The 27,520-nt window shown below is 42.1% G+C and overlaps 1 protein-coding gene across 2 annotated transcripts in view; it reads left to right on the top strand.

The window, feature by feature from the left end:
- sf3b1 (splicing factor 3b, subunit 1) overlaps positions 1 to 26,527 on the top strand; it is a 53,583-nt gene extending 27,056 nt beyond the window's left edge. For both annotated transcript variants that reach the window (XM_057852201.1, XM_057852202.1), the window contains 14 exons: positions 14,601 to 14,780; positions 14,862 to 14,948; positions 15,038 to 15,308; positions 18,124 to 18,269; positions 18,521 to 18,667; positions 18,895 to 19,020; positions 20,569 to 20,790; positions 20,855 to 21,037; positions 21,120 to 21,231; positions 21,337 to 21,457; positions 21,550 to 21,681; positions 22,282 to 22,554; positions 22,866 to 23,082; positions 26,057 to 26,527. In XM_057852201.1, coding sequence (XP_057708184.1) covers positions 14,601 to 14,780; positions 14,862 to 14,948; positions 15,038 to 15,308; positions 18,124 to 18,269; positions 18,521 to 18,667; positions 18,895 to 19,020; positions 20,569 to 20,790; positions 20,855 to 21,037; positions 21,120 to 21,231; positions 21,337 to 21,457; positions 21,550 to 21,681; positions 22,282 to 22,554; positions 22,866 to 23,082; positions 26,057 to 26,215 — 2,376 coding nt within the window. In that variant the 3' untranslated portion in view covers positions 26,216 to 26,527. The remainder of the gene's footprint in view (positions 1 to 14,600; positions 14,781 to 14,861; positions 14,949 to 15,037; positions 15,309 to 18,123; positions 18,270 to 18,520; positions 18,668 to 18,894; positions 19,021 to 20,568; positions 20,791 to 20,854; positions 21,038 to 21,119; positions 21,232 to 21,336; positions 21,458 to 21,549; positions 21,682 to 22,281; positions 22,555 to 22,865; positions 23,083 to 26,056) is intronic.
- Positions 26,528 to 27,520: the final 993 nt, after the last annotated feature.

The following is a 27,520-nucleotide window of genomic DNA, read 5'->3' as shown; positions in this document are numbered from 1 at the left end:
TAGCGACCGAACAGCCAAAGAACAGAAGCAGCCAGGTCGAGGTGCGAAAGCCGCAGCATTATAGGCAGGAAAAAAAAAAAGACAAATGTGGAAAAAATCTGATGATGTGCTGCTAGTGTAAAATACCCAGAGAGCAGCAGCAATTGAGCAGAATGATCATCACAAAAGTAAATATGTGAGTTAGAAATGTAATTAGATATCCGCGGAGCAGTGGCAGTCACTCACGCCAGTGTTCACTCCAACCGGAGACTATGCTGCTCTCCCACAATCCAAGGCTCTTTGAGTATCTAACGTCTCATACACATGGTCTAATCATTACAATAGTCGATAGATTAATCGGGAGAAAAATAATAGTTTCGGACAGCCCTAGTTCTTTTAGCAAAGTTTATAAAAGATGGCCTTACCATTTAAGTGAATGTGTGTAGTGTGATGCGCCCTGGTAGAATTATGTCAGCTTACATAAACACTGTCGGTCATATACAAAGGTGGGGCAGCAACATCAGGCTGGGGTGCTAGAGGGATGTCTCCAATGCCTTCTCCAGTAATTCCCAAAGTCTCCATTATATTCTCCTGGGGGGGCATAAGATACCCACATAAATTATGATACACTGCATGTTAAATAATGGGAGAAAAGTTACTTAACTCCTGTTCCCTTGCTAACCCTATGCCCCTCTAAATGAAGTTACATTCTACCAGGAACCTATTAATCCAAGCCAGCGTCTGTCTAAGGAGTTGTACAGTTTATTTTTAATGCAGACTCTGTTCAAAGCAAACAACCACAGTTTAGTTCTTTCAACCCAGATACAGTAAGTGCAAGGAATGATGGATGGCATTTTAACAAAAAAAGAAAAAGAAAAAGAAAGATCCACTGGCTAACTCTAATCGTGATAACTTACGAAAAGATTGTTGCTCATATCCAAAGGTGGCACAGGTACTTTGTCAGGCTGGGGTGCTAGAGTGATGTCTCCAATGCCTTCTTCAGTCATTCCCAAAGACTCCATTATATTTTCCTGGGGGAGAGCGCAAGATAACCACATAAATTTTGATACACTGCATGTTAAATATTGGGGGGAAAGTTACTTAACTTCTGTTCCTTTGCTATCACTATGCTCCTCAAAATAAAGTTATATTCTACCAGGAACCTGTTAATCCAAACCACCATCTGTCAGATTTAAGTTGTTGCACATTTTATTATCAATGCAGACTTTGTTTCAAGCAAACCCCTTCTGGTATAGTTCTCTTTTAACCCAGATACTGCAAGTGCAAGGACTGATGGATGTCACTTGATTAAAAAAAATAATAATAATAATAACAACAATCATGCTAACTTACTAAAACACTGTCGGTCATATACAAAGGTAGCAGAGCTACTTCATCAAGCTGGTGGGGCACCATCATGGTGTTTCCAATGTCTCCATCAATGATTCCTACAGACTCAATTATTTTCTCCTGTTGGGAAAAAACATTGGGGTTTCCAATGGCGTCATGGGCCCCCGGCACTGTCCCCATATTTATTTCCTGTAGTGGAAAAGAAAGCACTCACATAACTACAGTATATATGTTACAAATAGATACAACATTAACTTTGAAACCTTTAAAATGAATATTGTCTTTAAAAAACAAAAAATATATATATACATAATAGACCAATGCTACACTACAGCAACAATGTAACGTGTGATCAGTGTAAACTTGGATAAATTGTTCAATATCAGGCCAGTCTGATGTCAAATTTCAATCACTAAAATCAAAATGACCTCCAATTTGTTGATCTCAAATTAAAGTAGAATAAAATTGGTTGGTTAGATATACTTTCCCATTACGTTTGTATCTCTGAAAACGTTTTTTTTTTTTTTTTTTTTTTTTTTTTTTTTTTTAACTTTTTTGTGCATCTTCCTCTCATTGTGAGTGGGGGAGGGGAAGTCATGGTGTTTTGGATAGTCTGGATGGGGACAAAAAATATCAGGAAAAGTGTGTTTCATTTCACTCAATGTCTAAACATATATCTTCACAGCTGCTTGAGTGTCTAAATATACGTGTAAAGCCTTAAGGCATGCAAAAAAGAAAAAAAATAGTAACACCAAAAAACAATGCACTGAATGCAAGTAGCGTCTGCAGGACTGCAACTTTGTTAAATTCACAGTAGCAACCTAGCTTGGTGACAGCTGACTATGTGGTGCATAAAGCATATTACAAGAGACATGTCAGTCTATACAAGTAATTCTGTTTCATGTCCAACCTAACTACAACAACAGTATACAGCTCTAAAATGGATATACTTACCGAGTTGTCAATCTTTTTTCTTTTTATTTGCTGCTCTCCGTTATCTTGCCTCCTCTCATTAATTGGCACTACTTGTGAGTGTGGGCGGGGAAGTCCAGTTGTTTGCATGGTCAGGGCGGGGTCCAAAAATCTCAGGAAAGGTGTGTCAAATAGGCCTCAGTGCCTCCAATCAATGGGGGGAGGGGAACTCCAATTATCAGCATGGTCAGGGCGGGGTCCAAAAATCTCAGGAAATGTGTGTCAAATAGGCTTCAGTGTTAAATATCAACACACTCATTTGGGACTTGATTAACGCTATCAATACAAGAACTTTGAAACCAAAAGTAACTCTGTATCTTGTAAATAACCCCCACCTCTTGAAAATGAAAAAAGAACAGAAAAAGTGGCATTTTCTGCACATTCTGCCTGGTATGCTTAAACTATAAACTCACTGTTTGTCAATATAGTATTGAATTAATACTTTCAACGCATATGGGTATTAATAAACACCACTGTTTCACCTCAAACTAACTATCTCAAGATGATTTAAAAAATAATTAATAATCCTTGAAAATAAAGAACATAAAAACAACATTTTTTTTGGGCTGTTCCACCCTTTGTATGCATTTACTATTCTTACAGTTTGCTAATACTAAAAGACTAAACTAATTTGGAATACTTGATAAGATTTTTATTTCAAATAAGATAACACTTTATTAATCCCTCATAGGGGAATTTCAGGCATTGCAGCACCTCAGACAGTGTTCAATAGAATGTATAGTATATAGACAAACTATAAGAACAATATATAAAAAAATAATAATAATAATATTTAAAAAAAACAAATAAATATACAAATTACCTATGACTAAAGCACAGATTGAATCTAACATGACTACAGATCGGCACTATGTCAGAAACACAAACACAAAAAAAAAAGTACCTGTAATTGTTCTTATGCTTAATGTACACTTAATTGTGAGCACACACCTCTGCTGTTATAAAGTCTGATGGCAGTGGGCACAAAGGAACGCATATAGCGCTCAGTTCTGCATCTAGGTGGTATAAAACGCTGACTGAAAGAGCTGCCCTTTTGCCACAGCTCGTCATGGAGAGGGTGGGAGGGGTCATCCTCCTCTCAGCCAGAGTCTCCAGACTTCCCAACTCAAGCCCCACCACAGATGGAGCTTCCTCACCAGTTTACTGAGTCTACCCACCTCACCTGCCCCGCTTCCCCAACACACTACAGCGCAAAAAAAAGTGCTGACCCCACAGACTGGTAAAAACCTTTCAGGATCCTACCACAGACGTTGAATGACCTCAGTCTGCTCAGGAGGAATAGCCTGCTCTGTCCCTTCCTGAAGAGACCGTCAGTGTTGTGAGACCAATCCTTTGAAGTCAGAGATGTAGAGAGTGAAGAGGAATGGCGCCAAAACCGTACCCTGAGGCACTCCAGTGTTACTTATTAATGTACCAGAGGTACAGTCATCCCAGTCTGACATACTGGTGCCGACCAGTGAGGTAGTCCAAAATCCATGCTGCAGTGTAAGGGTGCAGCTGCATCGCCAGCAGCTTATTCCTAAGGAAGCAGGGCTGGGTGGTGTTGAAAGCACTGGAGAAGGCAGAAAACATCACTCTCACAGTGCTTCTCTGCCTCTCCAGATGGGACAGCGACCTATAGATAAGGGAAAATCAAAGCATCCTCCACACCTATGTTTGGCTGGTATATAAACTGCCGCAGGTCCAGGGATGTTGATACTGATATCCTCAGTTGTTGAAGAACAAAATACCAAATACAAATACAGTAGTTAAATTATTTTATTCAGTCACATTGACAAGGAAAGAACTAGCACATCACATTTTTCCTATGTTATTCGGTCACTCCTGTCCAGATACCGGCCTTTCAAGGCTTCTTGGAATTTTGCATATTCCAGTGTGGTTTGGTCACTCCTCTTGCCCAGGTATGCCATGAGAGCATCTCCAAACTCCTGTGCTGTTTTTATCCTCCTCTTCCCACTGGCCACCACCTGGATCCTGAAGATAGGAGCTCTGCATTGTTGTTCACACTTTCATCCGCAAGGAATTTCTTCACTTCCCCACTGTCAGTGAAAGGGCCACCTCTAGATTTCAGTGTGTCCAGCATGTCATGTTTCTTCCTCTCCTTTCTTTGAGCCATCTCCCGTTTCTTGTCTGCCCCACTCTCGAATTTCGCCTTTATAAGTTTACTCTAGTTGAGTTCAACCTCTCTTTTTGCCTGGGCTGCTGCCTTGAAACTTTTGAAGGATGGAATCTATCCATTCCTAAGATCATGGCTCCTCTGTAAATTGATAGGCACACTGAACACAGTCAGTAGGTCTTACTTCTTCAGCCTGAAGTCCAACTTGTCACATTGTCTCTCGATACCAATGTTGTCCAGATGGGTGTAATGAATGTTACTAGCCTGTTCACTGACAGGATAGTCCATTGGGAACAGTCTGTTGTAGAACTCCCTGAGCTGAGTATGGGTTGTAGCTTTTTCCATGGTTCTAGCATAGAAGGGCTCCACCAAGTGCACACCCAGTTTAAGTAAGGGTTCTGGCTCAGAAACTCAAAGTGTCAAAGCGGTATGTTAGGACTGCTGCTGCCCTATATAGACACCCAAACCTGCTGTCTTTGCAGGAACACAGCACACTGGACACCTGCCTTTGCTCCTTTGCCTTTTCAGTGGTTCCAAGGTTTGCAGGCATACACAGGAGCCACCAACTTGAGGCACATGCCCAGTGCTTTTTCAGCCACACTTGCATTTTCGTTGTCTACATCCAGATCCACCATGAAACTCTGTAGCATATGCTCCATCTTCATATCAGCCTCCACCACTGTTTATTTACTTATCTGATGGTGTGTTGAATATGAATGTCTCCTTGGAGATTTCAGTGGTTGGCTTGCAGTCAACCAGGAGCCCCAATGCATTATGAAGAATTGTGCAATATCTGACAGGTGAATAAATGTGCTCTCGCAAGATGTGATTTTATTTTTAAGGATAATAGGGGGAAAAAGTGGGGTGGCGATTTATTTCATAATAGGTACCAACTCCCAATACAAAATATCCCTCAAATTACCCTATGCACCAACCCAGTAGTGGTTGTAATAATTTTCTAATTTTGGAATTTTTTTGGGTGATTTATCCCCTGCCCCTGTGTCTACACGCAATGGGGGAGGGGAAGTCTAGTTATCGGCATGGTCAGGGCGGGGTCCAAAAATCTCAGGAAAGGTGTGTCGAATAGGTCTCGGTGTCTTCACTCGATGGGGGAAGGGAAGTCCAGTTGTCTGCATGGTCAGGGCGGGGTCCAAAAATCTCAGGAAAGGTGTGTCAAATAGGCCTCGGCGTGTTCACTCGATGGGGGATGGGAAGTCCAATTAGCGGCATGGTCAGGACGGGGTCCAAAAATCTCAGGAAAGGTGTGTCAAATAGGCCTCGGTGTCTTCACTCAATGGGGGATGGGAAGTCCAATTAGCGGCATGGTCAGGACGGGGTCCAAAAATGTCAGGCAAGGTGTGTCAAATAGGCCTCGGTGTCTTCACTCGATGGGGGATGGGAAGTCCAATTAGCGGCATGGTCAGGACGGGGTCCAAAAATCTCAAAAAAGGTGTGTCAAATAGGCCTCGGTGTCTTCACTCGATGGGGGATGGGAAGTCCAATTATCGGCATGGTCATGGCGGGGTCCAAAAATCTCAGGCAAGGTGTGTCAAATAGGCCTCGGTGTCTTCACTCGATGGGGGATGGGAAGTCCAATTATCGGCATGGTCATGGCGGGGTCCAAAAATCTCAGGCAAGGTGTGTCAAATAGGCCTCGGCATGTTCACTCGATGGGGGATGGGAAGTCCAATTATCGGCAAGGTCAGGGCGGGGTCTTTCTATCTCAGGAAAGGTGTGTCAAATAAACCTCGGCGTGTTCACTCGATGGGGGATGGGAAGTCCAATTATCGGCATGGTCAGGGCGGGGTCCAAAAATCTCAGGCAAGGTGTGTCAAATAGGCCTCGGCATGTTCACTCGATGGGGGATGGGAAGTCCAATTATCGGCAAGGTCAGGGCGGGGTCCTTCAGTCTCAGGAAATGTGTGTCAAATAGGCCTCGCCGTGTTCACTCGATGGGGGATGGGAATGGCCACGGTGTCCCAAAAATTAATAAGTTAATGTTAAATGTTGTAAATCATAATGTATGATTTTGGTTGCATTTGCATTACATGCAATGCAACAACGATGGCTGCATTGAATGTTTAGCAAATGCAACCACTCGTGAAATTCCAAACTTTCTTATTATTATTATTTACAATTTTTATACGATTCCTATAAGCCATACATAAAAGATTGCAGGAAGTCAAGGCGCATGAAATTAGTTTTTGCCAAAAATGTACGGTTCCGCCAAAATTTCATTTCTAATAACCAAAAGTTCCCATTCATTTTCAATGGCACATAAAGGTTTTTTTGTATTCACTCCTATTTTTTTTTTTTTCTTGCCATTGCCGTACTTGTCAGTACTCTGATAAATTCCACGGTATTGTTGCTTCAACATAGGGAATTAGCACCTCATGTAGAGACATAATTGAACTGGTTGAAATCTAAACAAGATGCCTAGCAGATAGCTAGCAGTCCAAGAGCATACAATTAACCTGAGCTAGAACCACCTTATTGGAGGTGTCTGTTGTGTTAGGGTATGAGCACAAACAGACCCAAGCTTCGCATTCTAAAAACTCTCCTTTTACTTCCGTGTGCCACACATCCTCACAACACAGGCACTCATGCACCAAAACTCCACCCTCATACATCCCACAATCCCCAGGTATTCAACTGTCTAAATACTAGTATGTGCCTTGCGGACACAACAATGTCTGTACTTGCTGCTATGACTTCTGTGTAATTTCATTCAAAGCCATATAGAAGTCATTCTCCATGGCCTTGCCAGACTCCTCCTGTGCCCGAGGTTTTTCCTCAGTGACCACCAGAGCCGCCGGTACCCATAAGCTGAGTCAAGAGTTCCGCAGGCCAAAAAGGCCCAATAGGGCTCCTTCTTCTGGTGCCCACCAACTGGTCCAGGGTTTGCCGCCACAATAGGCAATGACTACTTTACGGCCACAGCTCTGGTTGGCCACCTCGGCAATTGAGGCGTGGAACACAGTCCACCCAGAGTCAATGTCCCCAGTCTCTCCCTGGACATTGCCGAAGGTCTACTGGAACGTGTGGGTCTGCTGGGCCAGACCGCCATTCTCCCCCACCATTGGAGTCAATTCAACACTAGGTGGTGATCCGTTGACATCTCCGCCCCTCTCTTCACCCGAGTGTCCAAGACATGCGGCCGCAAGTCCGATGGCACGACTACAAAGTCAATCATCCAACTACAGCCTAGGCTGTTCCTGGTGCCTAGTGCACATTATATATATATATATATATATATATATATATATATATATATATATATATATATATATATATACGTATACGTATATATATACGTATATATATACGTATATATATGTATATTTATATATGTGTTATCTGGTGTTATACTTATATAGCGCTTTTCCACCTTTCAAGGCACTCAAGACACCCTTATGCATGAACATGGTGTTCATTATGGACAATCAGCAAAGAGCGCAGAAGTCCAATAATGGAACACCACTTGGGTTCTAAATGGGGGAGGGGCGTTTCTCCCAATCACTTCCCCTGTCACCCTCTCTCCCTGTGTCATAAGCACAAACAAAAGTCAGACTTGTTTCACCCATTTTTCACAGCGAATGGGATCTTTTGGAAACTTAAAAAGGCTCACACCACTATCCTATCACCACTGGTGTTAGAACACGAGCCTGCATCACATCGGGCTGGCATGACGTGAAAAGGGAGGATGTAGGATTTGTGAGTCGTTTGCTGATATCTGGGTGCCTTTTTGATATATAACTTTTTGTAAATCCTGGTGACTGTTGCTCATGACCTATGACTTTACTGCTGATTGTAATGATCATATTGAGAGTCTTAATTACTGAGATATAGTGAACCAAACCAGGTGAGGACGTGGACTGTGAGGACTGATTCGAAGAAACATGTTTAGAAAGCACTGACAACCTGAAGTTTGCAGAGCTTACAGAGAGAGATGAGACTTGTCATTTTGAGGAAATGTTCAGTGTTCAGTTGTAATGAGATGGTCAATTACAGAGCCAATATATTTTTATTTGGGAACTTTCTTTATTATTTTATTGTTGACTGAGTGAGAGTGTGGTAAAACGGTCATGATGGAAATAAATGATCATTTCCAGTGGGCCCACATTAAAATAAACCCAGGCAAATCCAGGAGCATATCAGTCATTAAGGGGAAACAATCTGAACACCAGTTTTATTTGGGTGATAAACCCATACCAACAGTGTCACAAAAGCCAAGAGCCTTGGACGCTGGTACGATGCTACCCTCAGGGACACGGAACAAGTGGACCAGCTTAGGCTAGATAGGCTGATGTGGCCTCTTACGATCTATGAGGTCCCAGCCTCAAATTTGAAAAAAACTGGAGAGATTGGTCAGCTCTTTTGCCAAGAAGTGGCTGGGACTCCCCAGATGCTTTAGTAACATTTGGCTCTATGGAAGAGGAGCTTCCAATTTCCAGCCTTGTTGAGGAATTCTAATGTTTCAAAGTAACGTTAGAATTGACTCTGACGGAAACCCATGACTCTTGCATGGCCCAAACGGCTCCTTCCCTGGTGACTGGAAGGAAAAGGGTGCCAACTGCCGCTGTTCGGCAGGCGAAGTCAGACCTTAGGCATAGAAACATACTGTAGTTGGCCTTGTGCAAGAAGGGAGAGGAGGACTTGGAGAGTGCAGGCTATCTTGGCAGAAGGGTGCATCGGCATGAACAGGCAATGGGGTACCCCAAGGCTGTCTCACAAGCCAAGCATGGACACTGGATGAAATGGGAGGAAGTTGAGAGGAGAAAGTTCTCAGGGAGAGAACAGTTGGGAATGGAAGCATTTCACATCAGCTTTATCTTACGTGTTATGTATGATGTGTTACCCTCCCCCTCAAACCTCAACCAGCGGTACGGAGAAGACCCGACATGCCCTCTCTGTCTATCCCCCGCAAACTTGAAGCACATTATAGTAGGCTGTAAGACAAGCTTGTCACAAGGCTGTTACACCTAGCGGCACAACCACGTCCTCAAGTGCCTGGCAGCTACTGTGGAGACTCAGCGGACAAGTAACAATGCCCTCGCCCATCCATCAGCCCAGCCTACACCTGCAGGACAGTTTATTGCAGAAGTAACAAAGCCAACCAAAAACCGGACATTGGCCAACTTAGAGGGGTAAAAGACTGAAAGATAGTAGCAGATCTGAACCACAGACTATGCATCCCATCGGAGAGGGCAGCAACAAAACTCAGGCCGGACGTTGAGCGCAGCAACAAAACTCAGGCCGGACGTTGAGCGCTGCAACAAAACTCAGGCCGGACGTTGTGCTCTCCTCCTCCTCACTTCACACTGTTTATATCATAGAGCTCACCCTTCCCAGGGAGACTGTTGTTGCTGAGGCCTTCGAATGCAATAGCCTTAAATGCGCCGAGCTGGCAGCTGATGCGGAGCAACGTGGATGGAAAACCAATGTTTGCCTGCCAGATGTTGCCAATGAGCCCTCTGGATGCGTTGTGGGCCTATCATCAAAACACTGAGTAAGGAGGGTGCCCAACTGATGACCTCAATGACGCTTAACGCCCCCCCCCCACCGTCGACATACAACACAGCAACCTTGATCTAGTTATTGTAACCACTCATGCCTCAGGTATCATGTTCACTCAAGGGATTGTTTCATCTAGTCTTAAAACAGAACTGAGGGTCAATTACATAGCCATTAAACACTCTTCGGCCACTTTATTAGGTACACCTTGCTAGTAATGGGTTGGACCCCCTTTTGCCTTCAGAACTGCCTCAATTCTTCGTGGCATAGATTCAACAAGGTGCTGGAAGCATTCCTCAGAGAGTTTGGTCCATATTGACATGATGGCATCACACAGTTGGTGCAGATTTGTCGGCTGCACATCCATGATGCGACTCTCCCGTTCCACCACATCCCAAAGATGCTCTATTGGATTGAGATCTGGTGACTGTGGAGGCCATTTGAGTACAGTGAACTCATTGTCATGTTCAAGAAACCAGTCTGAGATGATTCCAGCTTTATGCCATGGCGCATTATCCTGCTGAAAGTAGCCATCAGAAGTTGGGTACATTGTGGTCATAAAGGGGTGGACATGGTCAGCAACAATACTCAGGTAGGCTGTGGCGTTCCAACGATGCTCAATTGGTACCAAGGGGCCCAAAGAGTGCCAAGAAAATATTCCCCACACCATTACACCACCACCACCAGCCTGAACCTTTGATACAAACCAGGATGGATCCATGCTTTCATGTTGTTGACGCCAAATTCTGACCCTACCATCTGAATGTTGCAGCAGAAATCGAGACTCATCAGACTAGGCAACGTTTTCCCAATCTTTTATTGTCCAATTTCAATGAGCTTGTGCAAATTGTAGCCTCAGTTTCCGGTTCTTAGCTGAAAGGAGTGGCACCCGGCGTGGTCTTCTGCTGCTGTAGCCCATCTGCCGCAAAGTTCAACGTACTGTGCGTTCAGAGATGTTCTTCTGCCTACTATGGTTGTAACGGGTGGTTATTTGAGTCACAGTTGCCTTTCTATCAGCTCGAACCAGTCTGGCAATTCTCCTCTGACATCTGGCATCAACTAGGCATTTCCGCCCACAGAACTGCCGCTCACTGGATATTTTCTTTTTTGGACCATTCTCTGTAAACCCTAGAGATGGTTGTGCGTGAAAATCCCAGTAGATCAGCAGTTTCTGAAATACTCAGACCAGCCCTTCTGGCACCAACAACTATGCCACGTTCAAAGTCACTGAAATCCCCTTTCTTCCCCATACTGATGCTCGGTTTGACCTGCAGGAGATTGTCTTAAACCATGTCTACATGCCTAAATGCACTGAGTTGCCGCCATGTGATTGGCTGATTAAAAATTAAGTGTTAACGAGCAGTTGGACAGGTGTACCTAATAAAGTGGCTGGTGAGTGTATATTTATTAGGGAACTTTTTCAGTTATTTTATTGTTGACTATAAGTGAGGGTGTGGTGAAACAGCCATGATGAAAATAAATGACCATTTATTTGGTCTTGGATCCAGGCAATTGTTCATAAAACCACAATGAAAAGTAATACCCCCTTTGGAATCACCAAAAGATACTATTATACTTTAATAGTGACATTCTAGGATATCTTACTAATTTTAACCAACTTTATTTGATAAAAACATAAAACCTAAAATTAAGATCACATACACGCTAACATATTTCCAGTTTTTCAAATAAAGATCACTATTACTATGTTATTACTTATGACTATACTTTCGGATACACATACCTGAAAAAATGGTCCCCACGGTGCAAATACACACACTTGCAGTAGTGACTTGGGCCTCTCGGGGCGCTGTGTTACACACGCAGTGTGTGAAAAAGTGTGAACATCGACTTCATGGGGTCCATGTTTTTTTTTGCACCAAAATAGTCTACAGGTCATTTTCTATTGATTTTAAATGTTTGTACCCGTGGGGACCGGGCTTCGGTCCCCACGGGGAAAATTGGTCCCCACGGCGTGAGTCATATTTCAGGTTGTGGACCCCACCAGGATATAAAAACGAGAACACACACACACACACACACCCCAGCAGGAAATGGGGAACAGGTGTGATTCTCAGTGCAGATCTCTTACACAGAACAGAGCGGGCTGTTTTAACCTTCAAAGTCAGAACAGCAGACTTGCATTTTGTCTTGTTCACCAGCAACTTAAAGCAGTGAATTATAGCCACGATTTTAGATTTTGTATTACAAATATAAAAGATGCCTACCCTAATGTGATCCCTGGCCCTGTTTTCAATGAATTTTCATGAGTTGTCTCGTAGTGGCCTTTGACACTTGTTGTGGGACGCACAAACAGAGCTAGCGGAAGTAACCAGCCAACCAGTTGTTACTGGCATCCCCAAGGGGCCGCTGTCCCCTACTATATGACCGGCTTACTAATTAAGCGTAGAACAGTGCTTCTCAATTATTTTCTGTTACGCCCCCCCAAGGAAGACGTAAATGTTTCGCGCCCCCCCCAAACTCTGCTGCCACTGTAAATAGTATCATTTGTCTATAATATTACTATTATAAGTACGCCTCTGCCTCACATTGTGTCCTTTTTTTCCTATTACAGAAAATAACAGAGATAACTTATAAACTATACCTTTATCAACATTGTTTTGTTTGTAACAGAAAAGACTTAACGCGCATCAATTTTCCTGAATTAAAAAAAAAAAAAAAAGTCACATCCAAACTAAAAATACACTCAAGGTACATTTTTAACATTTGATACTGAAAAATAAAATCAGTAAATAATAACAAATTCAAATTGATTAGAAACATTAACTCATGAGGACAATATGCCAAAAAATTTGACCGAAAAAACAAAACTGAATAGAAGAAGGGGAAAAAAAAAAGGGTCTTTGGACAGAAGGACAGTTTTTATTTTCACTGCTCGCTGCTCCCAGTATCACCTCCAGTTTGCAATGGTGTGAGTTATTTTCCACTGAGCATGCTAACAGTGCTCACTGGTTTACTTATAAAACTGAAAAAGGGGGACGATTATTGGCAATATTCGGCACGTTTTCGCTGAAAGACAACCAACCGGCTTATCAATGAGATTGGGGTCTAATGTCTTTAAGTGGCGTCTTAATTGATTTGGCTTCCGGCTGTCTGCTATAATCATTTTTAGACACGGTAAACAGTGGTCTTTCCTCACCTACCACTGTATTAAATGTCAAAGCCAAAAGGCAACAGGCTCGAAAAAAGCGCATTCTTGGCGGCCGAGGGAGAACCGTAGGTGAGGGCGGTCGTCGTGACGATCCCAAGCCGAAAAAGGCACTTCTCCAGCGGACACGTGAGAACAGGAGAAGACAGTGGGTCGCTGCGTGAGTCAAGCCGGAAAACTGCTTTCGAAAACGGCGCACAGCTCTTCATCTCTCTCGTCTGTATGCTCTTGCTTATTTCAAAAATACTGGGCGCACTTTGAAAATGAGAGCGTCACTGCCACCCACTGAGTGGATGCGCAAGTACACTTTATTCTAGTACGGCAAAAAAAGAAAGAAAAAAAAAAGCATGTTGCCCACCCCTGGCATCGCTCTGCGCCCCCCTGGGGGGGCGCGCCCCACTATTTGAGAAGTACTGGCGTAGAAGAAGAAGTGGGTGTCTGGGCGAGGAAAAGAGAGACAGCGAAGCAAGGTGTTGAGAGAGAGTTGTGCGGCGAGCGCTGTGAAAAGTGTGTGTCCCCCGCTGGTTTTTGTTTTGTTATTAAAGTCTCCAGCAAAAAGCCATCCAATGCGTCACTGTGTTTTTATACACATCGCCATCTCTGAAGTACGAAACGAACGAATTGACGACAACGACCCACATTAATCGCCGGTCCACTCCACACTATAGTGCGAAGATGAAGGCACAGCAATTACCAAAAGTGCAGATTTGTAAAACAGCGTACTTCCGCCAGCTGTGATTGGTTGGCTTCATGACACGTTGGTAGGCTGTGCTGAATTGAGCGTGCAGAGAAAAAATCCGACGAACGCAGGAGTCGAGAAATTGAGGAAGAGCTAAAGGTGTGCTCAAAATCCATTATTGCTCACATATAATGCCATAGAGAGAGGGCGTTGGAGAGGCGCTCCCGTAAAGCTCCTAAGTAACAGGGCGCGCAACTGAAAATGTCTTAATTTCAGGTAAAAAGGCGCTTTTTAAAAATTTTTTCATGCGCTCGCATGTCACTGGTTAACCCTCGCGTGCCAGTTTTGACACGCATGTCATAGGTTGCCGACCCCTGCCTCAAGGAATTGTAAACGTGTGCGTTAAGAGTGGTTAGCTGTAAAGACTTCTTCAATTGTGGAAGAGCATTGATGTATTAAATCCATGTTTAGTTCATATTATAGCGTTGACTCAGACCCTTAACTCTGCTGCTAAAAATAAAAAAACATTTATTGTTGGCAACATTTTCTGTTTTGCCATTGTTGGTTCCTTGCACAGTGGCAACACAAAACAATTTGCGGCAAATGAATAGATTTTAAACTTTCACCAACAGTTGACGCATAAACGTTATCTGGCCCACTTTTGCTTCCTATCATCCCGTGAATGGAGGATTAAATGATTGCAAGGGATTGTTTTTTTTTTTGTGTGGTCCAACTTGGTCTGTTGGGAGCAGTAAATGGTCGTTTGCTAATTTAAACTATCGTTTAATCCTCTGTCACAGGCTGCCCTGCGTCAGATCACAGACAAAGCTCGTGAGTTCGGAGCAGGACCCTTGTTCAACCAAATCCTACCACTGCTTATGTCTCCCACCCTTGAGGACCAAGAACGCCACTTACTGGTGAAAGTTATTGACCGTATTCTCTACAAACTGGATGACCTTGTTCGACCCTACGTACATAAGGTAACATCCTAGTCTTAGTAAGTCTCTTACGCCAGTGAAATAGTTATGCAAAAGTTATTAACTGTCCAATTTTGTGCCAAGATCCTGGTGGTTATCGAACCCCTGCTGATTGACGAGGACTATTACGCCAGAGTCGAAGGCAGAGAGATCATCTCTAACTTGGCAAAGGTGACCTGAGCAGAAATCGTGTAACGTTAAGGTCTGTTGTTCAAGATCCTAAACCTTTCCTGTTCACTTGCACTCCCGTGCGTTCCCAGGCGGCCGGCTTGGCGACCATGATCTCTACTATGCGTCCCGACATCGACAACATGGACGAGTACGTGAGAAACACCACAGCCAGGGCCTTCGCTGTGGTGGCGTCCGCACTCGGCATCCCCTCCCTGTTGCCCTTCCTCAAAGCCGTGTGTAAAAGCAAGAAGTCGTGGCAGGCGCGGCACACTGGAATCAAGATCGTGCAGCAGATCGCCATCCTCATGGGTTGCGCCATCTTGCCTCACCTTCGCAGCTTAGTTGAGATCATTGAGCACGGTCAGTGGCACTCGAATACAAGTTGTAGGGCTGTCACAGTTGGAATTTTAAAAAGGATAAAATCTGAATTTTTAAATTGATCAAATGTAACAAGTTAAATATCATTTTTACTTTTTTTTTTCTTCTTCTTTTTTTAGCATTTTTTAGCATTTTTTTCCAATAAAAGTAAATCCAAAAGATATTACCTGTTATTTTTAATAAGGGAAATCAATAAATGTTTTAAATTTGGATTTGAAAAATTGAACGTTTAACTCATTGGCTCCCTTTATTGGCACTAGATGTCCCATCCATTTTGATGGGAAGAAGCTGATCGCTGCCAGATCAAAGATGAGCATTCACACCCAGTCCTCATAGTTTATCGTTGTCATTTGTAGACAGTAGGTTAAAAAAATGGGAAAATATTTCATTGATTTTTTCCTTTTTTTAAAGATAAAAAATGCAAAAAAAAAAAAACTATATCTGACCCATATCCCAATACCTGTATGTATCCGATCTCTATTGCGATACTTCAACTATGGCAACATATTACCTTCAGAGGTGGGTAGAGTAGATAAAAATAGTACTCAAGTGAGGGTAGCATTACTTCCAAATTATATTACTCAAGTAAAACTACTCCTATTAGTGCATTTTTCTCAGAAAGTTACTCAAGTAGGCCTAACAGAGTAAACGTAACGCGTTACAACCCACCTCTGATTGCGTTACCTTTTAAAATTTATTTAAAAAAAAAAAAAAAAAAAGAAAAGACTCATGTACCTCCATTTAAAGGGTATTACAACACCTGGGGAAATGCTAATATTGTATCATTTATCCATAAACGCATGCCTTTTGGATTCATATCATGCCACTTTGTGTAATTACACACATCGCAACACAAAGAAAACGATTGAAATTTGGATCGATTGTCAAGCTAAAACGACCGATGCCCGAGATCCCGGAAATCTAGAATATTGTGTGTGTGACGTCACAACAAGGAAACAACCGGCTCAGTGCTTAGTACTGGATGATGGCGGACAATTTTGTTTCTAGTTGCAGCGACGAATCCGACGTAACGAACATTCTTCTAATGGTGACGAGGAGAGTTATGAACCTTTCTTTGGTGTTTTGGGTTATCAATTTGAGCCCAAATGAAAGCCAATGCAGCCTAATGAAAGGATCATTGAGGGGAGCAATCACACTGATAAAACACCGGCAACAGATCGTATGGGAAATGCCAAAAGGTTTGTTTTGCATTTCTTTTTGTGAAGCTGATACACCGTGACCGCAAAATAAAGTAATGTATTGAATAATTATCATTTATTGTGCTATCATAGGTTTTCGCTCTGCCAACAGACACAAATATGAATGGGATTAGATGATTTGTTCTATATATTTTATGAACGATAATTTATACATGTGTTCAGTCCTATATCCAATGCGTGATATGTTTTTTTATTATAAAAGAGTACTCACTCTGGCCATTTCGAGCTTGGCTGCTCCACTCCTTTGGTTAGCCTGGGGTGGTCTCATCAAAGCCAGTCATCATCCTCTTTCTTGATATCTCGTTCGGGATCTCATGCGTACGACATTGCGACAAATGGCTATTTGTACACCACATAGCATGCCAGGTTTGAACAATTTTAGCGATTTTTTTGATAAAACACGAACGCAACTCTCTCGTCGATAAACAGCAATGGCACCTGCCTCGACCTTTTGTTTCCTTGTTGTGACGTCTCCGCCCCATTCGGCTGTTTCCGGAATACTTTCGGAAAATGTTCATAATTTTTTTATCTATTTTTGATAATTGCTCACGAATGTGATTTATTTTTTTGCTAACTTTATTAATATTTGTTATCTTGCCACATAACAGTTCTATTGATATCTCACAGCCCCTTAGTATTATAATACCCTTCAAAGTAGATCTTTTTAAAAAAAAAAATTTTTTTTTTTTTTGTGTGTGCATTAACTGTTACAGCAACTGTTACTGTGCAAAATAGAACAAAAACTATTTAAGACCCCCCCCCCCAAAAAAAAGGTTTTAAACACGTTACTGTCCTAATGAATTTTTTTTTTTTTTTTTAATTACATAGAAAAATACTTGGCTTTATGAAATGTTTCATTGAGTCAGTTCACTCAAATCCACTCATGCTGCTCACTGACTCACACACACACACACACACACACACACACACACACACACAATGATTTGGCACTCACAGTACCGCAAGTGTTTAAACAAACTCAATGATGCGGCATCTTTCAAGTATAGCGCTTCCAGGCTTCTCTGGCAACATTAAAGCCTGTACAGCTGTCACTCATCATTAACTTTAATAAGCAATCTCGAGCGCACGATCCAAGAAAAGCAGCAGAATCGAGAGTGATATCTCCAGTTTGTTGGCTTGTGGCCGGTGCTGCGTTGGCGCAGCACATTAGAAGTATCTAAAGTATCGATGCTCAAAAAAGTATCAATACTCTGATCGTGACATAACAGATCGTGATATATCTCCAGATATTTTTTCCCAGCTCTAATTGAAAACATATTTATTAAACTTTTTTTCAGGGAATGGCGTGGCTCACTGTAGTGTAGTCGTTCCCGAACCTAGAGCTTGTGGGTTAGATTCCCTGCCCTGGTGACTTGATCTAAGAATACTTGAGCATGGTACTGAGCCCCACGTTGCTTGTAAATGAGGGTATATCGTGCCAAAGCACTTTGAGTGCCTTGAAGGTGGCAGGTTTTAAATATATGAAATGAACAATAGAATATTTATTTCCCCCTTTTTTAAATGATGAACGAACAAGACTATTTCCAATTAACTAATTCTTGGTTGTGGTGGTGCAGGTTTGGTGGATGAACAGCAGAAGGTGAGGACCATCAGCGCCTTGGCTATTGCAGCTTTGGCTGAAGCTGCTACACCTTATGGTATCGAATCCTTTGACTCTGTGCTCAAACCCCTCTGGAAGGGTATCAGACAGCACAGAGGTAAGGTGAGTAATACCTTAAATGTTTAGTTAGATTTTTTTTTACCCGTTAGCTAGACGGTGAAGACGTCCAATCCATTTTAACTATAAATGCTGGCTGTAAATTCATGCATGATTATTCACTGCCCTCCCAGTTCAAATGGATTGGATGTCTACAGCAGCAGAAGGAGGAAAAGGCCAACATGATTGGACAACTATCCTCATCAATAGTACTGAAAGATTTAATCTAATAAACATTTCTGTTTTTCGGATGCAAGGGTTTGGCGGCCTTCCTTAAAGCTATTGGCTACCTGATCCCGTTGATGGACGCCGAGTATGCCAACTACTACACAAGAGAAGTGATGTTAATCCTCATCCGAGAGTTCCAGTCCCCAGATGAGGAAATGAAAAAGATTGTTCTCAAGGTAAAAACAGGGAGAGTACATGGATATTTTACAGTACTGTGCTGCGACTCATTCTCGCCTGTTCTACCTGTGCGTGGTTGAATCAGGGCTAGTAGTTCGCTACATCAATCCCCAACATGAGAACTAGCAGAGCCGACACGTGTCTTCTCTGTTCTCAACCTGCAACCCGTTGGGGACATGAACATGTTTTTCCCCTTTCTGACCAGCACCTCTGTCTCATCCTGTAGGTGGTGAAGCAGTGCTGCGGCACTGATGGTGTGGAGGCCAACTACATTAAGACTGAAATCCTGCCCCCTTTCTTCAAGCACTTTTGGCAACACAGGATGGCTTTGGATCGACGTAATTACAGACAGGTAAGTGCGTGAGCCATCAATTAGTGCTAAAGAATGTTTGCGCTAGGCATGTGCCGGGATGAGATTCTGACAGTATGATAACCTTAAACCAGAATATCACGGTATTGAAATTACAGCTCTAAAATGTGTTACTTGGAGATATTTGGGTTAAAAAAAAAAACTTTTTTAAAATTTTTCCCATTGACCAGGATTTTTATTTTTCAAAACATTAGCAAATTGGAACATAAGCATAATATTGAAATTAAAAAATACCAAAAATAACTGAAATATTCTAAATAAAATTAAAATAAATGCAGTTCTTTAAGTAAGCCTAACCCCACAGTCACAGCTCAACATTATTACTATCAATACAAAAATACTTATTTTCCATAAAAAGCAAATGTTTGACTCGTATCATGTCTACATATTACACACACTCTTTCGCAACACATACAGTTTCCAGAGAGAAAAAAAAACACTTTTTACCACCGCTGGAGTTAACTCTCATAGCTGGTGGGAAAGGTTAATGTGTTTACAGTGTTTACTAACCTTTAATTTTGTATAAATGCAAATTCATATTGGGGCAATGTATTGCCTCCTCGGAAGCCACCTTCCGCAAACTCAACATTATTACTATCAATACAAAAATACTTATTTTCCATAAAAAGCAAATGTTTGACTCGTATCATGTCTACATATTACACACACTCTTTCGCAACACATACAGTTTCCAGAGAGAAAAAAAACACTTTTTACCACCGCTGGAGTTAACTCTCATAGCTGGTGGGAAAGGTTAATGTGTTTACAGTGTTTACTAACCTTTAATTTTGTATAAATGCAAATTCATATTGGGGCAATGTATTGCCTCCTCGGAAGCCACCTTCCGCAAACATGTTTTACACCACAGTATACCTTGAAACTGGTAACTGGCACATGTCTAGTTTGCACCAAGTTCAGGTTTCCACTTGGTTTGCGTCATATTCGTAAGTCGACGCGTGTGTTAAAGGATCTGTTTGTCTTGTAGTGGATAATTAAATAATTCCTGGCCAATGCTGGTCAACGAGTTCATTTTTTGGGGCATTTCACGTCATTTTCTGTTGATTTTCGGTTCCTTTTCATTATTTATGGGTTAGCTTCTGTTGAATTTTGGTTACTTTGAAAGGAATTGACTCAAAATCAACAAGAAGTTACCTGTAAATGCCCTAAAATGAAGAAGTGACGTGTAAATGCCCACTAAAGACCGACACTGAATGCTGTGGTTTCAATGCCATTCCAGTCTAAATTAATTGGATGTTTAGCGTGGTCTAGCGTGGTCAATAGCAGCCTCTGAGCCTAACGTAGATACTATCCTAATGGAAGATTTTCATAGCAACCTGTTGGTTCGTTTTTATTTTTAGATAGTGACACCTTTTTAAAACAATTCTCAATTCTTGGTGGGAGAATATCGATAAGCTTTTGGGCTGCAAAGTAACGCGATATAACACCTTTTCAATTCATTGTAACCCCCCAACGTACTGTACCTACTAACAATTAGTGGTCTAATTCTAAAGCTGTCATTTTTTTTTTTAGTTAGTGGACACCACAGTGGAGTTGGCCAACAAGGTGGGAGCTGCAGAGATCATTTCTCGTATTGTGGACGACCTGAAAGACGAAGCGGAGCAATACCGCAAAATGGTTATGGAGACCATTGAAAAGATTATGGGCAACCTGGGCGCCGCCGACATCGACCACAAGCTGGAAGAGCAGCTGATCGACGGCATCCTGTATGCCTTCCAGGAGCAGACCACAGAGGTGAGCGCGGCATCATTTGTCACGTACGTGCAAAGTTACTCACGGGATCCACTTTTCTCGCCAGGATTCCGTAATGCTGAACGGCTTCGGCACGGTTGTGAATGCCCTCGGCAAGCGCGTCAAGCCCTACTTACCGCAGATTTGCGGTACTGTGCTGTGGCGTCTCAACAACAAGTCGGCCAAAGTGCGTCAGCAGGCAGCCGACCTCATCTCGCGTACTGCCGTGGTCATGAAGACTTGCCAGGAGGTGCGTTCAAAAGCCTGAGAGATACAGTATTGTGCGAATGTCCCTAAAATTAATTGTACTCTTCACGTGTCTGCATCTGCAGGAGAAGCTAATGGGCCACTTGGGTGTAGTGCTGTACGAATACCTAGGAGAAGAATACCCTGAAGTTCTAGGCAGCATCCTGGGTGCACTGAAGGCCATTGTAAATGTTATTGGTATGTTAGCCACTGCCACTCTTATTATTAAAACAACATGACTATGCTGCTCCTCTTCCCCTCATTTGTGGAATCCATGTGCAACAACTGTTTGCAATTTTGCAGGTATGCACAAGATGACTCCCCCCATTAAAGACCTTCTCCCTCGTTTGACTCCAATCTTGAAGAACAGGCATGAAAAAGTGCAAGAGAATTGCATTGATCTCGTAGGCAGGATAGCGGACAGGTAAACATTCTGTAATCACAAAAGCACATTATTTCCAACCCACTGAATGGTAGCATACCTCATCATGTGTGAATTTGGTCATTGCTTTCCAGGGGAGCTGAGTATGTGTCAGCCAGAGAGTGGATGAGGATTTGTTTTGAGTTGCTGGAGCTTCTCAAGGCTCACAAAAAGGCCATCCGCAGAGCCACTGTCAACACATTTGGCTACATTGCCAAGGCCATTGGGTGAGTGTCTTCGAATGTTACAATGTTTGCTCTTTTTATGCCCACAAATCTGGAGCAGAGGTTTTGACAACAAATTTAGAGGTTGCACAGAGCAGATAAAATCTACAGTGGTATTGAAAAGTATCTGAACCTTTTGGAATTACTCACATTTCTGCATAAAATCACCATCAAATGTGAGCTGATCTGTCAAAATCGCACAGATGAAAAGTGTCTCATTGCCATTGTTTTGACCATTGTCAGCTTCATTTTGATGTTCAGCAGTGCTGTTATCATTCTGATTCTTTCTGGTCGCAGCCTTCATGTCCATTATTGTTCACAAAAGTATGTGGACACCAGTTCAGTCCACTGCCATACATTTGCAGCGCCATCCAAATTGCAAGCCAACAGCTGATTTAGACCGTTGCCTGATTTTGTTGTATTCCAAAGAGCTTTTAAAACTTTTGTTCTACACATGCCACATTATAAATTTTTACCATTGATTAGCTGGGGATGCAGTTGTAAATATTCTTTGTTTAAAAGGTCAGTTAATACCATGGAACGTTTTGAGCATCCATATATTACATGTTTACATACTGTATGATCATTGTTCCTTTTTCTCAGCCCACATGACGTCTTGGCCACTTTGCTCAACAACTTGAAAGTGCAGGAGCGTCAGAACCGCGTGTGCACTACGGTGGCCATCGCCATCGTGGCCGAGACGTGTTCGCCTTTTACCGTCCTGCCCGCGCTCATGAACGAGTACAGAGTGCCCGAGCTCAACGTACAGAATGGCGTGCTCAAGTCGTTGTCCTTCCTGTTCGAGTACATCGGCGAGATGGGCAAGGACTATATCTACGCCGTCACCCCACTTCTGGAGGATGCGCTTATGGACCGGTGAGTGAAGAAGAAATTAGTTGAATTTCTTTTTTTACTGGATTATTTTTTCTTTTAATGAATAGGAGATGATGGCCCACAATTCAGGGACCAAAAAGAAAGCAATCATCACTTAAGATAAATGCAATTATTTATTGATGGCGCTAGACGGCCAATCCATTTTGATGTGAGGGCTAGCAGCAATTATTTGTCTTGCGCTGTCAGTGGCTGTCAATGAGTTAATTAAGTGCTCTATAAAAGTTAATTGTTTGACTCTTGTGTTTTTGAATCATATTACTGAAGTAATTGGTCTTTTACCTGTATTTCGACAGAGATCTAGTCCACAGACAAACCGCCAGCGCCGTTGTCCAGCACATGTCCTTGGGCGTTTATGGTTTTGGCTGCGAGGATTCCCTCAACCACTTGCTCAACTATGTGTGGCCCAACGTGTTCGAGACGTCGCCTCACGTCATCCAGGCAGTCATGGGCGCGCTAGAGGGCCTGAGGGTCGCCATCGGGCCCTGCCGCATGCTGCAGTACTGCTTACAGGTAAAATGCTTTAGGGCTATCCCAAACGACTATTTTTACGATTCGTCGACAAATTTTTTTTTTCTTTCTTTTTTTAAATTTTATTTACCAGTAAAAGTTTTGTTGATGCTTACTATTTCACAAAAATATTTTGGAACCAGAGGTTGCGCTAGACTTTTTCGTTGTCTGTCATTTTGACTGACAGTGTCATAAAAATCCGGTCATAATCTATTTTTACCAGTCACTTACGTTTTTAAAATGATAATAATGACATATTCTATAGTATTTAGTTTTCATTCATTTTTAAGTCAGTGTGTTGGCCAAACACCACTTAAGGCCCACTCAAAGTAGAGCCAATCACGGCACTTGGACAGGTGGCCGGATTTCTCCTTTTTCTTTAATGCAAATCCTCTTAAATCAACTTTATACAGTCCATTCATCCCAACTGTCCATGTAGATGTGGAAATGGTTATATTCTTGAGTAGGTGTTTGTGGGTATATATGTGTGTATCTGTGTGTGTGGTTTATCCGTACAAAAGACATGGAAAGAAACAATAAATAAATATACATTGCTTAAATTCAACTTAATTACATTTAAACATGTAGATGGAATATTCGAAGTTAAGCTTGAACTATTTTCTACACTCCAGCTAAGCACTTCCGGTTTCGGGCACTTATTGTGAAGGCGGATTCACTCTACTTCCGGTGCACTATGCCGCAACTTGTTGCTATTTTAGAATCGCAGCATAGCAACACGCTAACGGACTACCACGCAAAACAATCGGACGAACTATCATAACAACAGCAAAAGGTAATCATAACAAATTGTCTACGTAAATATGAATGCTGCTTGTGATACTCACTTTGCATTTACGCACAGCAATGAACAAACACACAATTAGACGCACGCTCATGTCGTGCATCCACCCGTGAGTTTCTTACTATTGACATCCGCATTCTGGTACGGTGCATGCGCAATCCAATTTTTCACCTATTTACGTCAGCCAAATGTGGGAATCAAATGATGCTGAAGGCATTGAACGAGCAACTGTGAACATCTTAAGCAAACAATCACATAACTTTGTAGCCTTTTCTACACTTAACAAGAGGCAAACAGACAGCGGAGTTCACCAATCAGCGACGGGCAGACGTGCCGCTAGCAAAGCGACAAGGGCAGGACGAGGGACTTGCGCGCGGAAGTAAACATACGAGGAGAACGGAGTTTATTCAACATGGCTAGCGAGAGACAGACTTGTCAATGACTCGTTGTGTTTTAGCTTATTTAAAACTGAATTTACCGCGGATTGGAACATATTCTCGGCCCTCCCGTTCGCCATCCGTGTTGTTCTAGAGACGACTTTCGGCGCGCAAGAGTGACGTTGCTCGTGAAGAACATGTCACGCAAATAAACAAATCTGATTTGTCGATTGATTTTGTACCTTCTCGAGAGGCTGTGTCCCAGACATTTCTCTCAGTGTTTGAAAAATACAGGGAGAGCAGTCTGGCCGTGCAAGGCAAACACTCAGTTGCCTTAACATTTTTCCGAGTAAGGCCAACGACGTCATGCATCAAGAGAGACAATAGCTAATTAATATGCTCACTTGCCACCCTGTGGGTGTGAATTGCAACCTGTCAAAATGACGGATGGACTTCAGTTTTTTCCGTTGCCGTTTTAAAAAACCGGTCAACGACGGAAAATATTCGGTTAACGCGACCCCTGTTTGGAACACTTGAATTCTTTATTAAACTACAAATAAAAACGTAAATAACAGTAATAAATAAACATTGGGGTCAAATGCTGATATCATTAACTAGTGCAAAAGAAAGGAATGTAAACAGATTCAGAACGTTCTTTCCAACATGATTCAAAACAATTCTTTAAAAAAAAAATCTAGCATTAATATTATTGTATACTACTATATATAATAGTAGTATGATAATTATTCATTGCCAATCAGATTTTTCATAAAGGGTGTCATTTTAAAGGTATTCTTAGTGTAGAATCTGAATTCTGAAGTATGTGGGATTAACTCCAGAAATCGTTATTTATATTACAAACGACGTGCCTTTATTTTGAAATGTTCACTGGAAGTTCGTTCGCTAAACCGCTAATTGAAGCTTTACACTCCGCAAAAAAAGCACTTTTCGTCATTGCATGTGGTGTCATTAATAGATATTTTTTCATCTGTAAATGCTGTTAACGAGCGATTTTCCATGTTTGAAGTGTCACCTTTTTAGCGCAAGTTTGCGTTTTTTGGAGAAGACTGCCAATGTTATATAACAGGCTAAAGTAGGTTGTTGTTTTTTTTTTCCCGCATTAGCCTCAATGTAGCAATGCTAACATTTACAGTGTTTAATATAGATGTCTCCTTATTTTGTATGTCTGAACTTTAATTTTACGGCGTGTTGATGACCGATAAACATCTGTGAAAGGAACTGGAGTCTCATATGCCATCAACATGCACGCACAAATGTATGCATGCACGCACGCGGCGATAAAACAGCCGTGAAAATTACCACCCTCATTTTTATTTACCGTACGATAAATGGACTCATTGCATATCGTGACAGGCTTAGCAACTTCAATAAAACGTGTCGTTAGTTAGTTAGATTGACTTACGGTCTGCCAGCTTGTTGTCTCCTGTTGTCTTGCGAAATTACAACTGGGTGACGGCACTTTAGGTGTTCATTCTTGGCCAAAGTGCAGCCAAGCTTGGCATTAAAGAGACAGGACACAACAGTGTACCCTCCTTTGTTTCGTCAATGTTTTGGCCACTCTGGTGCGCTTTTTTTGGCTTTGTGTTGCTTTCCCCACTTGCATACTTTCCACGCATATATTTTTTAACTCCTCATTAAGTCGACGGGATGTTGTGATCGTCGACGCATTTATGTCATCATCATTATACGAGATATGTTCTAGACTTAATTTGTTTCTCAAGAAATAGCCGCATCCGAGTCAAGAAAAATTAAGCCTTCTCACCTGTCTTGATTGCAGGGTCTGTTCCACCCGGCACGGAAGGTGCGTGACGTCTACTGGAAGATATACAATTCCATATACATCGGTTCCCAGGATGCCCTCATCGCCCACTACCCACAAGTTTACAATGACGACAAGAACATGTATGTCCGCTACGAGCTGGACTACGTCTTGTGAGCACGCCCTTGTTCCCCTGCTTTTTTGTTTTTGCTGTCCTGTTTTCGGTGAGGCGGAGCATTTAAGTAGGTGAAATCCAGGAAAGGACATTTAGAGTCTGTACGTATTCCCCTAAAAAATCCTCCTGTTCCTTATCCCTATCGATGTCCTAAATGGTTGAAAGCAGTTGATTCTTGAAATTGTTTTAAATATTTGGTCTGTATTGATAGAAATTCGAATTGGTTGTTTCCGCTCCGCAGCTTTTTCCATTTCGCATCTTTTGTTCTTACGATTAGATTGTTTTTATTTAACCAAATAAAAGGTTTGTGTATACTTGTTTTGCGTGTTTCTCAATTATTCATGAGAAGGAAGTAATGAGAACTCGATTAAGTTAATGCTACATTCGTTTAACTCATTGACTGATATTCACGGAGCTAGATGTCCAATCCATTTTGACTGGGAGAGGTTAGCAGCGATCTTTCGCTGCCGGCCTCTTCCAATCAAAATGGATTGGATGTCTAGTACTGTCAATAACACTAAAAAAATGACCATTCACAGCCAGTCCTCCCAGTTTATATGAAAAACGTCTTATCATTGTCAATGGCAGTCAATTAGTTAAATATTATGAAATTAAAAAGTGAACTACAACTGCCCGGCTCACTCCCTAAACGTTTCATCAGTCGGGACAACTGTAAAACAGTGGCTAACTCTGTACCTACAAGCAGCAATCAGTCCGCAATTGATGTGATTAATTAGCCAAAAAAACAATACAAATCGATGCCTATATATCCATAGGAGTTTGACTTTTGTGGGAGGGGGGAGCAAAACATGTTGATGACCCCGAAATGCAGTGTCGGCGATAAAATTATATATGGCAGAAAACACAAGGCTGAAAAAGCAGTTTCTGCTCTTGCACCCCGCTTTAAAATAAAACTGCTGTATTTTAAGCCAAAAGAACTGTTGTGTTTGATAGAACAATATGTCTATAGACCCTACCCACCGACGTCACAAAACCACGTGCTCGCTGTATGGTTCCGCCCACTTGTCCGTCATTTTGTCTCTGTATTAGCATTGGTTTCAATTGATCGAGGAATTTAAAATGCATTTCATGGAAGACCCGGTGCTTTCTGATGCCGTAAACTCACTGGATGTGTTGCATAAAAGGCGTTATGTGGAAAAGCTTCGTTCTATACAGTCGCCAGATCCATATTTGATGCCCAAATCGATGTTTTTCGACCCACTGTCTTCGCCCTGTCTGCCTGACATCTGCTACGCTGATATTTACAATTATCTTGTCCACACAAAATCAGCCTATTCTCACGAAAA

Source organism: Corythoichthys intestinalis, chromosome 12, assembly GCF_030265065.1.
Source record: "Corythoichthys intestinalis isolate RoL2023-P3 chromosome 12, ASM3026506v1, whole genome shotgun sequence".
NCBI classification, from domain to species: domain Eukaryota; kingdom Metazoa; phylum Chordata; class Actinopteri; order Syngnathiformes; family Syngnathidae; genus Corythoichthys; species Corythoichthys intestinalis.
The sequence above is the reverse complement of the archived record's forward strand: the minus strand, read 5'-3'. Positions and strand labels throughout refer to the sequence as shown.